Here is a 12,341-nt window from a genome sequence, read left to right on the forward strand (position 1 = left end):
CATGCTCCGCGCCGCTTCGAAGCTGCGATGGTAGGTGAGCGTGGCGGCGCTCATGTGAGACTCGAGGTACGAGTTGCCGATCCTCAAGGGCTCGTAGTACACGTCCACGAGGGCTTCGTCCGCTGCCCAGTCGGGGTAGCCCATGGTCATCTCCATCGTGGAGCGCAGCCTGCGGTACATGCCGTCCACTTCGGGAGGCAGCCGCTGGCGGTCCTTGATGATGTAGACGTCGAGGCTCCTGGCGACGTGGTAGGCCACTCTGTAAGCCTCGTAGTTGGTCGACGTCTCGGGGCTCTTGAGGGCGTACACCCGGCTCATGGCGAACGGTAGCACTCGGTTGACTTGCGTGAGGCAGTGCCTGGACGGCTGGTGCGTTTCCAGGCCGGTCGCCTCCAGAAATTGCTTGTACGCGTTCTCCATGGCCGTCGTCGTGTAGGGAGCGAGACGGCTCACGACTTTCCAGCCGAAGTAGTTAGCGGCCTGGACGCTGTCGCCGACGATGACGCCAGTTACGTTGGAGACGTACTCCCAGGACGCCGAGTGGAGGTAGTCCGTCTTGGCGACTCCTTGAGTCACCTCTTCTAGGAACCGCTCCCAGTTCCAGTCAGCGTCAACAAGGTCCTTAAGCGTCTTTCGTTCGTATCTTGCGTCCTCTTTACAGGTCGCCACGTGCACTCTCGCGAGGCTCGTTTCGAAGTCGACGACGCTGGCCGGCACGTCGCTACGGTTTTGGAGGGAACCCGAGACTTCCTTTAGCACAGCACCAATGTAGTTGGCGTACCGGTCGACGTCTTCCGTCTTCTCGATGAAGCTCAGCGGAGGCAGACCTAGGAGCGGGCAGCCCACGGTGAGGGTGAGCGCGCCTCCCGATCTGCGCAACCGCAGGCTGAAGTAGGGCTCCGCTCCCGTATCGCGCGTGAAGAGCTCCAGCGCTCTTTGCGGTCGCCCTAAGGCCGAGTAGCCCTCGGCAAACGGCCACCGATCAATCTGGTAACGTCGAAGGAGACCTCGGAAGTACGCCAGCCCCGCGCGGTCGCGACCTTCTTGATCTCGGCAGCTCGCGTAGAGTAGCGCCAGTTTTCCCTGACTCGTTGAGGGCCACGCCTGCTTCAGCTGACTTTCCAGGAACCTGCCGATTTCGCGGAGGACATCGGCCGTGACGAGCCGCTCGCTTCCTACGAGTATCTTGTGGTACTTGGACGGCGGCTCGCGCACCCACGGCCGGCACACCATGTCGAAGATGCTGCGACAGGCGTCCGCGGATCGGTTCAGCGTGTAGAAGAGGTTGAGCCCTGCAGAGCTGCACGCGGGGTCTCGGCACACGGGCCGCTGGTATGCGAAAGCCGGGGTCTCGGCCGTGGCGTTTGTCGACGTCGCGTAGCCTTGCAAGCTAAGGAGCCTCATATGCGAAAATATGACGAACAGGAAGGCGAGTACCAGATCCAGGAGCAGCAGTCTCATTGGTATCCTCTGCATCATAGCAGCGACGTGGTGGTGCCACTCCGGCTCGTTGATGTAAAGCGCGTGCGGCTGGCCTTCGTTCTTCGTAACTGCGTTCTCTTTATCTCTCGCGGTTGCGTTTTCGCCTGGCTGTTCCTTGGGCCTCGGTTGCTCTCTTTTTAGTCGTGTAGGAAAGGCTGTGCCGCACTGTTCGCGAGATTGCGCCTTGTCTAAGGGCTGCGAATTAGTGGATAAAGCGTTCGTACCTACTAGTCCCGCGGTTATTTTCGGTCGGCCAGTGACTTCCTGAGCTCCACTTGAAGCATCAGCAGTCCTGCCAGCCATGGTGACCGTAGCTGGTTCTTCCGCCAGCGGAGGCCCTGCCGCAGTAAGTTTGACTTCAAAAGATGCTGCCGCTGAAGGTTCTGTTGCTGGAGGTTCGGCTTCGGGAGGATTTGTCGAAGGGGCCTGTTGTTGGGCTGTTGGTGGTTTCGGCCAGAGCCCATCCACCGCTGATAATGCGATCGGTTGTTTGGAGTCGGGCTCTGCCTGCAGACGTTCGGCTAAGGGCTTCTTCCAGGGCAGTCGTCTGGCAACCACTGTTCGTGGCCTGCCGTCGTCAGGCTGAGCGCCCTCGTCGACGCTTTGATCGCCGGCGGTTTCCTTCGTGACGGTGGCTTCTCCGGCGGTGTCGCCGACGGCGGTGCCGCTGGTGCCAGAACTGCTCCGCTCACGGGTGGTCTCCGTGTCGTAGACCCGCAGCACCGCGGCCACTCGATCTTGCTGCAGCTCCGGGGCTCCCTCGTCGAGCAGTTGGCCGAGCTTCGCGAAGGACCAGTAGGGCAGGTCCGTGTCTTCGGTGCCGTGCTGCAGGGTGCCCGGCGGCCGCTGGTCCGCGACGCCCAAGCTCTGCAGCGACGAGCGATGCTCTGTCGGGGGGATCGGCACCGCGCTGCGTTTCTTGGGCGGCGAAGGGTCGGCCGCTGACCGCGTGCTTGTCTTGTCCTCGGTGTTGCTGCTCTTCGACGAGGCGAGGTACTCCAGCGTGGAGCTTTGCTCGTGCGGCCAGGAGGGCGCCGGTGGCCGTCGGACCGCGTCCGAGGGTCGCATCGTGGCTTCCTCCCGCCGCCGCCGCAGGAGCTCGGCCGAGTCCAGCTTGAGCCATTGGCCCTCGCTGAATTCTTCGGCCGGGTCGGGCTCCGGCGGTCGGCCGATCGCAAGGCGTTCCTCCGTTGACAGGGAGTACTCCGAGGGAGGCTGGTACTCCCGTTGCGACGATGGGGGCCTTGGCTGCGCGGCGTCGCCCTGGTTGTGAAGCGGCGGAAATCTGCCGGGCGTGTTTCGACCGTCCATGGCTCGCTTCTTCTGGTGTGCCCGGACCGGGAGCGCGCGCTCTGGGCGACTATCGCGTGGCACGAGCGCGAGTGCGTGGAGACGAAGCGCAGTTCGCTTTTTTTTTTATTTCGTAATGGCGATGTTAATTACATTCATAAAATGTTTACAGCTAAATAGTGCAAGGGGGATCTCCGTTGTTGTGAGACCTGATGTGTTATCAAAGTCGCCAGGAGCCGTACGTAACTTATGAAGAATATTCATACCTGTAGAGTGGCCATGGAGATGTGGGATATCTGTGCTGGTGTTTTGTGCTTCGCACGTAACCTCGTGGTTTTTTGCCTTATGTGCTCGTTTAGACTGCTGGTTTCTCGCGTGAAGTGGTTAGCGCGGTGTGGTACACGCGGCACATTCTTTCCAAAAAGATCGGGAAACGTGAAGCACTGTGACTTTTGAGCCTGGCGTTAATATGTTGCAAAGTTGTTGTTTGGCAGTTTTGTTATTACAAAATACGATAACTGGTACGAGGGGAGGGCAGGCTCGTTAGAAACTATCCATAACAGTGCGGGAAAAGATGCGTTTTCACTTGGACCTTGAAGGCGACGCGATACTTTTCTAACGTCATGGCCTGCATTGCCTGTTTGAAAACGTCTGAGAAGTCTTCCCTGTAGGATGCACGAAGGTGGAGAATTCATCTCTTGCAGCTGCGGCGTTGATGGTTTGCTGTTTTAGAAGACGAAGACGTGCACCCATGTCTGACACAGCGCACCCAGTATGCGAGTGACCAGGGAAATCGTTTGTTCCGAACAGTATGGCCTCGTGTATGACATATTTGCCCGCCAGAAGGCATCGAGGAGGCAGCTTGACGGGACGAGAGAGGTTTTTGTGCCCTCGAGAGTATGGATGATGATGATGATGTCTTCGGCTTAATCAATGACTCATACCCACGGCGGGGGATTGGCCAAGGTGCATAGTGGATACAAACGCACTCATGTACAGGGAAAGGAGTGGAGTGGAGCATGGAGCCCATCGAAGCCGAGTGCATGTGGTCATACATCGAAGTGAAAGTAAAGAAAAAACGATGAAGAACTGAGTGCGGGCTCGCCTGTGCGTCTATGAGGCGAACAGCAACAACATCAGCCTCGGCGTGTTCTAATAATGCGCTAATGTTTTCTGCTGAACCACTTTTTTGTTAACTCGAAAGCAAGTTTTCAGCTATCTTTTTTTCATGATCCCACCAGACCCTAACGAAGCCACCATCGTGGGTGCGTCCATCGGAAAACAAGTCAGCAAAAGCAAAAACAGCACTCTGGAAATAATTGGGCTGCAAAGGTATGCAGTGACGGGCGATACGATAAGACGGGCACACACGACACTGGCCAATCGCAAACAGCCTGCAGGACAACAGTGAAAGAACAGTGAAGAGGGGCAGCAGCCAGGGCCATCGACATGGCCACCGTGGTGCACCGATGCGACTCCAAGTGGTGGCGACGACGATGGCCCGGGGGGGCTGGGGGGTCCGGCCCCAGCAGTCGCACGGCGACCTCGGCGCGGCCGCGTCCTGCTCCCAGTACGAGCTGGCCTGGTCCTCGTGCGTGCTGCGCAGGGACGCGCACGGCGCCCGGTGGCGCACCGCGCGGTCGCCCGTCCCGCTGGCCGGCAACCCCCCGGCCACCGCTGCCGCCGCCTCCGGGACGCCGGCACGACGACGTAAGCTGGCCCGCCGCCTTCGGCCCTTGCACGTGAGCGCCGAGCACAAGGGTGTGGGGAAGGAGGGAATGGCTGCCGCACTTGTGAACTCTCGGATGATGTCCCTCCCGGTCTCACCTGGCGTTCACTTGGGCCTTTGCTTCAGCATTTCGAGAGAGAGATGCATCGATGCCGCGCATTTCATCATCGGGTCTTCTTCCCGCTACTCTGCTGGGAGCGTCGCTGGCTACAAAAACGGTTTTATATTTGTATCCTGCTCAGAAATTTTTTTTTACGTCGTATCTGAATATCTGATAACTAAATCCTGACATGTGCGGAACTTGCGCATTTGTTCCCTCGCCACGCGAAGTCTTAAAGGTGCACTGAAGAGGAATCTGAACTTGTCTTTTTACCGCGGGAACTCGATCTACACGTTCCGAGCTTTCTTAGAAACTGCGATTTACTGCCCTGTGTGGCCGATTTCCCCAATTAAATCGAATTAACGTCCGGCTCCCGCCTTTTTTTTTTTGAATTCTGCCTCGTACGGTGGGCGGAGTCGACCAACGCGTGGAGCGCCTTTCACCCAGTCCCGTGGCGGCTTGCCGCTCTGCCATCGGCGGAGTAATACGCAGTAGTCCGTAGTAGCAAATAGTCCGCGCGTATTTTTATTTCTTCGGGCTTATTTTGCGGCTATATTATCTGCGAATGAAACTATTTATTCATGGAAACCTAAAAAACAAAATAAAGCGAAAGCAAGGCCTCCACGGGACTGGGTGAAAGGCGCTCCACGCGTTGGTCGACTCCGCCCACCGTACGAGGCAGAATTCAAAAAGAAAGGCGGGAGCCGGACGTTAATTCGTTTTAATTGGGGAAATCGGCCACACAGGGCAATAAGTCACTGTTTCTAAGAATGCTAGGAACGTGTGGATCGAGTTCCCGCGGCAAAAAGACATGTTCAGAATCCTCTTCAGTGCACCTTTAATGCGGGCAAACAGCGTCTGATGCTGTGGAAGGTTTCTATTTTTAATTTTCTTACCCTCGGACTGCGTGTCAGCAATCGCGGTGTCTCCGCACAACAACGGCGGAACAACTGTCAGGAGTGCTTAAAAAAAGAAAATAGTGTTACGTCCGTCGTGCTGTGTTCTGAAGAGCCAGGTTTCGGTGTTGGCCTGTTTCTCATACTTATACTGATATTTAACACTAGCGTTTCTCCATTTCGGGCCACCAGTGGTCCTGCCGTTGTTCCGAAGTCTGAGAGGAAGCGTATAGTTGCACTGGCGCGAGAGTGCGCTTTTCCTTGCGCTAAACGTGTTCCTAGTAGACCCCGACAATATGTTTGCAATGTGCTCGATCTAGAAACCTCCCGCTATCGGCAAGAGGGCCGGTCTAATTGGCGGTCCGTTGGGGCTCCGAGCGGTGCGTCAGGCATATCGGATTATGTCAGTTTATGAGCTTACAAGGATGTGCAAGATCGCTTGAGAGTATTTAACGGGAAGCAGAAATATGGAAAGGAGGAGCGTGGGAACGTTATTTTTCAAGCTGAATTACCGTTTCATTTTGTGTTCTCCTTATGAGGCGAACTAAGACCCGGCGCAATATACTGGTGTGGGAACAAGCATTCTGAAGAGGGTTCAGACAGAAGGCTAGATGCCTGGGCTTGTTGTTTCAGGGGAAAAAAAAAAACATAGTGCAAAAAAAAGACGAGGACTGAAAAAGACTGACACACACAGCGCCATTGCACAGCTGGCCTCCCCCCCCGAGGGTTGAAACGTTTGCGAAACACCGGTCGAGGGTTCTCGTCTCGCGGCGCCTTTCTTCATAGTGTTAAATCCTTGAAAAGTGCCGCGTATTCGTCATCCATGACTTCACAGATTGCAGCAGCAGACTTGTGACTCCATAGGGGTCGCTTCCGCCCGCTGAGGACTTCGTCTCGGCTGTTTTCTGCGCAGCATAGTCTCCCTCTAGCTGTGGAAGCGAAGCAGACCGCGAACGAAGCCCCTCGGTCCGATGGGCTTGGCGTCGAAGCAGCGCGCGGCGTGGCGTCGTCGTCCCGTGCCCCGAAAAGGGGCGCCTTCCTCCTCCTCGTCCGCCGCGCGTACCGAAATAGTGCGCCCTCTCCCCCTCCTCCCCTTCTCCCCCGGGGGGGACTCCCGCGAGGAAGCCGCTTTATAAGGCGCTGGTCGGCGGGCCCCGGGTGCGCGCCCGCCCGGACGCCACCCGGGGGCAACGCTGCGCCTGCTGCGCATCAAACCGGGCGACGGCTGCTGCTGGCCTAGCTAAGTGCGTCGTATACACACGTTCGAGAGGCCACTGTATGCAGCCCATATAGATCCGCGTCAGATATGCGTGGCCCGGCACAGCATGCGAGGCTTCTGAAGCCTCTCAGTCGGTGAACAGCTTTCTTTTTTTCTTCTGTTTTTTTTTTGTTTTTTCCCTATGATGGGCAGGAACTCAGCTTGCATGCGAGGTAGCTCCCTGCAATGCACGGTAGCATGGCCCCTGCTGTGCCCGATTTTGGGCGCGCACGTAGGAACCACTGAGCGTTCGCCGGTGCTTATCGGTGGAGCCGTTTTCCCACGGGGCTTGACTGGCGGCGTGGCTGTCTGTGCACGGGCGGTTCCCACGGGCGTTTCTTGACCGCAGGGCGCTCCGACTTGTTTGGGGGAGCAAAGAAAAAAGGCAGTTCGTGGGGATATGGCGAAAACAAGTTGGCTGCCGTTGGCGAATAGCCTGTCGGAGAACCGCGATCACCCGATGACTCGATAGGTGCCTATACGTGCCCTGCCTCGTTTCGCTGTCGCTTGTCATGCGTTGCCGCTTGCGAGGTGGCAGCTGCCAAGCTGCGGTCTGAAAAGTTGTATAGCCTAATCAGAATCAATTTGGGGCACCAACCAGAGGCCCGGTTGAGAGTGCCTGCTATTAGCGTGCTCAGTGCGTAATGGCGGAAGATCCAAAGGACCCCCTTCCTCCCTTCTTTATCTTCGATTTATTGATTTTCATGTCGCATTTTATTAATTCTGGACCGGGCAGGCAGAAGCACGATTGGTGCTGTATAGCGGTGTCTGTAGTTAACGATGGTTCTTTTTATGTACAGCCTTTATCACGCCTCACCTAGCAAAATTTAGGAAGCACTTTGTTTACCACATGCCGACGGTGCGATACCGTACAAACCGACGAAGCCACCTTATATTGTCTACGGAACGACGCACATGTACAGTTCTCAAGGCAGTAGAAAAAAAAAAATCGCATTTGTACATATCGGTTCTGTTCCATGCAAGTTAGAAAAAGGAAAAGGGTGTGTGCCTAGAACACAGTGATGAACCAAAACGCGCACGCACAGTTCACACAGCTTACAGCGCTAGCACGATGTAATCGCAGTGCAGTATCGTCAAGTAAAGAAGCAAAATTTATAGAATCCGCTCAGAAACTGGAAAGAACTCGCCGGGGAAAGTTCATGGGAATTGAATATTACTGTTTATCAGGTATCGTATAATTTTCTCATTGAACCGCGTTGTGGAAGAATTCAAGCAAAGACCTAAAGGTAAATTATTCAGAGCTGTAGGCACTTGGTACCTGGGTTGGTCGTAATTGGTCCAGATTTTAGGTAGTAAATTTCTTTTCGTCCTGAAGTGGTACTTTGGAAGAATTGTTAGGAATGGAAGTGAATACGTCGAAATAAACAAAAGAAGTATATCTGATCTACCTCAAGGATCGCTCGTGCGCGCGCACACATGGTGTCTTCGTTACTAAAATGTCCTTGAAAGTTTTTTTTTTTTTTTGTCGCCCATCTTTAATGAATAGAAACATAGTTGGAAGGCTAAAGGTAGGCTCTGGGGTCGGCCATGATACCCTTCAATTGCTCGGAGGGCTTTCCTTTGTATATTGCTGGAAATCGTAGTTCCCCCAGGTGAGCATGCAGTAACCGATTCTGAAATAAAGTGCGTAGCATGACATATTAATACCGTTTGCGATATAGGTAAAAGTTAGTCAATCAATAAAGGCAGTCGACCACTCTGCTCTAACTGGAATTACGTTTCTATATTATATTCGTTTAAAAAAAAACTATTTATCGGTAAGAGGCATCTTCTAAACCTGAGAATGTATTGCAAAATCCTGACGGCAGTGTACAGTGTCATCGTTACCGTCACATCAGTCTTATTGTACTCGGTTTTGCGCTGTAGGGAACCGTGTCATTTGCACGCTGCCCTTGTTTGGCGAGGACGCGGGCTGTGAAGTATTAGACTCGAAGAACGCGTTTTAGCGAAAGTTGTTTTAGAGCGAATACGTAGTGATAATATTAGAGGAGCTTTTTGAACCGTTTTGACCATGCCCATGAGCTTTGCGAATGTGTGCATGTGCGGGGAAGGGGGGGGGGGGGGGGGGGTCACTTCCCTAGACGCACACACTGCTGCTTGATAGCGCACAGCTTTGTCCTGTTCCTCCGTTGGCGCCGTATTCCCACTCTCATATAACTCGGGGTTCACGTTCCGCCGCCGGGGAAAAGATCCGCAGTTAGCTCTCTGGCAGTGTCTCGGGACAAAGCGTGGTCAGCGCTTTCCGGGAACCGTGTCGCAACGCTCCCTAATTGCCGCCCGGGTGCGGAAACGTGACGTCCGCGGCGTTGTTTACCTGTCACCCCTGCGTGATAGCGATCGGGCTTAAGCGGCTCTGCCCTGCTGCTTGGTTTCGTTCCAAGACGCGGCTGCGCTCCGTGAGCGCCGCGTTTGCGGTGCCAGCGCAGTCAGGCGCCGCTAACTATACACACACACTCGTGCGCGCGTCGTGTCCTCGTTGCTGGAACGTGCCTGATAGTTTTTCTTTAACCTTCTTTAACTTCCCCCGCATCTACCCCGGACTCCTTTAATCTTTTACTTTTCATGGTTGGGCCGCTGCTGCTTGTACGCGCGCCCGGTTTGATGCGCTGCCCCCCCAACCCGGGGGTCGGGGCACCGTGCCCTGCTGATTCCTGCCGTGCACAGTCTCGGTTCAAGTTGGAGGGACGGCAAGCGTCAGCCTTGTTTTGGCCGAGACACTCGCGCGGGGTGGCAGGGACGTGGAACACCTGCCAACTCTGCAGCGAGGATTGGGGCAGCAGTGCTCGCTTTCTTTTGGACCAGCCCTCTCGAGCTCGTAACGGGACAGGGGTTAGGTGAAGTTTGCGTGCGCGAAGCGAGTTGTTTGTTTTTATGAGAGTGCCGTTTTTTTTTTTTTTTTTAACTGATTGCGTCTTTTCCGGGCTCCGCTTTGCGCTGTTGTGGGTGCAGGCGTTGACGGCCGCGAGATACCGTGAGCGCCAGCCGCGATGGGGTACCACGACATTAGGTGTGCTGATTTGCAGAGCTGCTTTTCGTGGTGGCATGTCGCCTGATGAGGTAGTGCTTCGCCCGAGAATCTGTGGGATATCTGTGTGCGACATAGTATCGAATCGACGTTCAGCTCCGTCCCAAATGTTTGTCTTGAACCTCCCTGGCCTACGTCATGTAATCTTGGGATCAAGTTAATCTAGCCCATTGGACTTGGTTTGTTGGCATTATTGATTCACTGACACTGTTTACCAAACTTCCGTGTTTTGTTACCCAGATTCTGTAATCTTTATGGGTCTTTGACTTTAAAGGCCAGTAGTTGAACGCGACGTGAAATCTTGCCTCAGATTGTTTATACTTTAGGCGGAAGCTAAATGCCATCTGCTGCTAGAGTTTCCGTGTCAGAGCGCCCGTGAACGGTGTAGGCGCGATGTCGTGAGGTGGCGCAGTGATCGCTCTCATTTTAATCGCTAAAATTAAAGAAAAGTACTTTCGTTCCGAGATGGTAAGTGTTGCGGATGCAATTCCGCTATCAGTCTTCGAGCTCGCGCGACGAAATTAACGCGGCCGTTTCGCCGTCATGCCGATAATGCGCTCTTCTTGCTTTAGCCATTCGGGCCTTTTCTAGTGTATTGAAGCGTAAATGTATACCAGGGATTCTATTTTGTAAGCTGGTCATGCGCCTGTCTTGTTTTTCGCCTCTAGCTGTTCGCCGGTCGATCGCGAAAGTTGACCCCCTGTACCTTTGTGCTCTCTCGCAGTGGCCGGCGACATCAGGGCGCACCTGCAGTCGATGCTGTACATGCTGCGGCGGGAGGACACGCTCAAAATGGTGAGTGGACCACGTGCGAGTTCTTCTCTCCCCGAGTTTCTGCAACCATGGCCTCCGAGATTGCCGGCGGTGGTCTCGGAGGCCATGCTGCAACCGGCTAGTCTCTGGGCCGTCGCCTATATCGCGGGATAGGCAGCGCTCCTCGCGACAGGGACCTTGCGGTCGTCGTGATGAGCGCACCGAGCCGCGCCTCGACGCGTTCCATTAACGTGCCGAGGGTGACCTGGAGACAGCGTTTCCGCTCTTTTTTCTAATGTTTGTTTCGAAAACCAGCGGCTGGCGCGCGCCCAGAAAGCATCTTCGAGCGGTGCCACTGCCAGGTTCAACCCATCCCTTTTGCTTTCCACCTCAATTTTGTAAGCCTCCTTCGCTCGGTGAACGGTTACGTGCGCCAGTCGTATTTCCCTTTCTTACCGAACTACGTTCTCTCCGTCTTTTCGAGTTTTGCTTAAAGGACTATAGACACCAAATTTTTTCTTGCTTGTTTTTTTTTTTCTTTCAAATGGCGCGCTAGACACTAGTATACACCAGAGCACCCCGTGGTATTCGCCTACGACCGATAAATAATTTATAATTCAATTTCTTCTTGGCGCAGTTTCGATTTCGTCAACCGAACGATGGCTGGGACGTGTAGTGACGCATGAAAAGAAGTAATATGCTGCTTCGTTGAAATTCTAGCTATTGAAGCAGACTGCTTTAAGTACTGTAATGAGTCAGAACTACGTATCAGCGTTTATATTTCCGTTTTTTTTTCGCGCGTCACGTGACCTAAAAATCAAGTACGTCACAGCCATCGTTCGGTTTCTGAAACAGAAACCGAGGGAGCCTGAGAGAAGAAATTCAGTTATAAATTATTCGGCGGTTGTAGGCGAAAAACACGCGGTGATCCGTGTATTCTAAAGTCTGACGCATCATTTGAAAGAAGAAAACGCGCAATGAGATTAGGTGTCTGTAGTCCTTTCACGTCCACCGCCTTCCTCGCGAGGCCGAATAGCGGGAAGAAAAATGGTTTTGCACTGGCTTCGCGCTTCGTTTAGGCAGGGATCCGTGCCCGCACCTCATTTCCTGGTGCTCGTTTGTCGGAAATTGCGGCTAAATGCCCCCTAACGAGCGCTCGTTGCGTTCGGTGTACACTTCCAGCTCTTCGTTTTGATTCACCGCTCCCCGAAACGCGACTGTTTTGTACGAGGGGGTACCCAAAAGAAACCGGACTAATTTTTTGAATCGGCACAGCTTCTGTGGTACCGCGTTTTGCCGCTAGGAGTGCATAGAACGAACATTCCAGAGTCAGTAAGCCGAGTGCCGTCGCTGAAGGAGGTCAGACTAGTTTAGGCAGAGTTTTAGAGTGACGACTGTTTTGTGTGAGTGTCGTTTTTGCAGTGGCTGATTTTCGTGAACAGCGCGCGCCGGTGAAATTCTGATTTTTCTCGGAAAAAGTGGAACGGAAACTCTTGAAATATTCAGAAAGACGTTCAAGGACGATGCTATGGGGACAACTCAAGTGTTCCTGAATTAAATCCTGAATCAAAGCAACAGTCATGCCAATGGAAAACTTCAAATTCACCTCGCCTCAAGAAAGCTCGTCAGGTGAAACCAAACCACAAAACAATGCTGATTTGTTTTTTCGACGTGAGAGGAGTCGTCCATTCAGAATTTGTTCCGCAGGGTCAGACAGTTAACCAGGCTTTCTGCTTGGATGTTTTGAAAAGATTGGGCAACAGTGTTCGGTGGAAGCGTCCTGATTT

At 53.9% G+C, this 12,341-nt stretch overlaps 1 protein-coding gene across 3 annotated transcripts in view; it reads left to right on the plus strand.

Annotated features, from left to right (window-relative positions):
* The window catches only part of ssh (Protein phosphatase Slingshot), a 296,033-nt gene that overhangs the window by 212,989 nt on the left and 70,703 nt on the right, over positions 1-12,341 (plus strand). For all 3 annotated transcript variants that reach the window (XM_089573131.1, XM_089573129.1, XM_089573130.1), the window contains exon 4: positions 10,526-10,596. In XM_089573131.1, coding sequence (XP_089429257.1) covers positions 10,526-10,596 — 71 coding nt within the window. The remainder of the gene's footprint in view (positions 1-10,525; positions 10,597-12,341) is intronic.

Source organism: Amblyomma mixtum, chromosome 2, assembly GCF_055824585.1.
Source record: "Amblyomma mixtum isolate Tamu chromosome 2, ASM5582458v1, whole genome shotgun sequence".
Taxonomy (NCBI): domain Eukaryota; kingdom Metazoa; phylum Arthropoda; class Arachnida; order Ixodida; family Ixodidae; genus Amblyomma; species Amblyomma mixtum.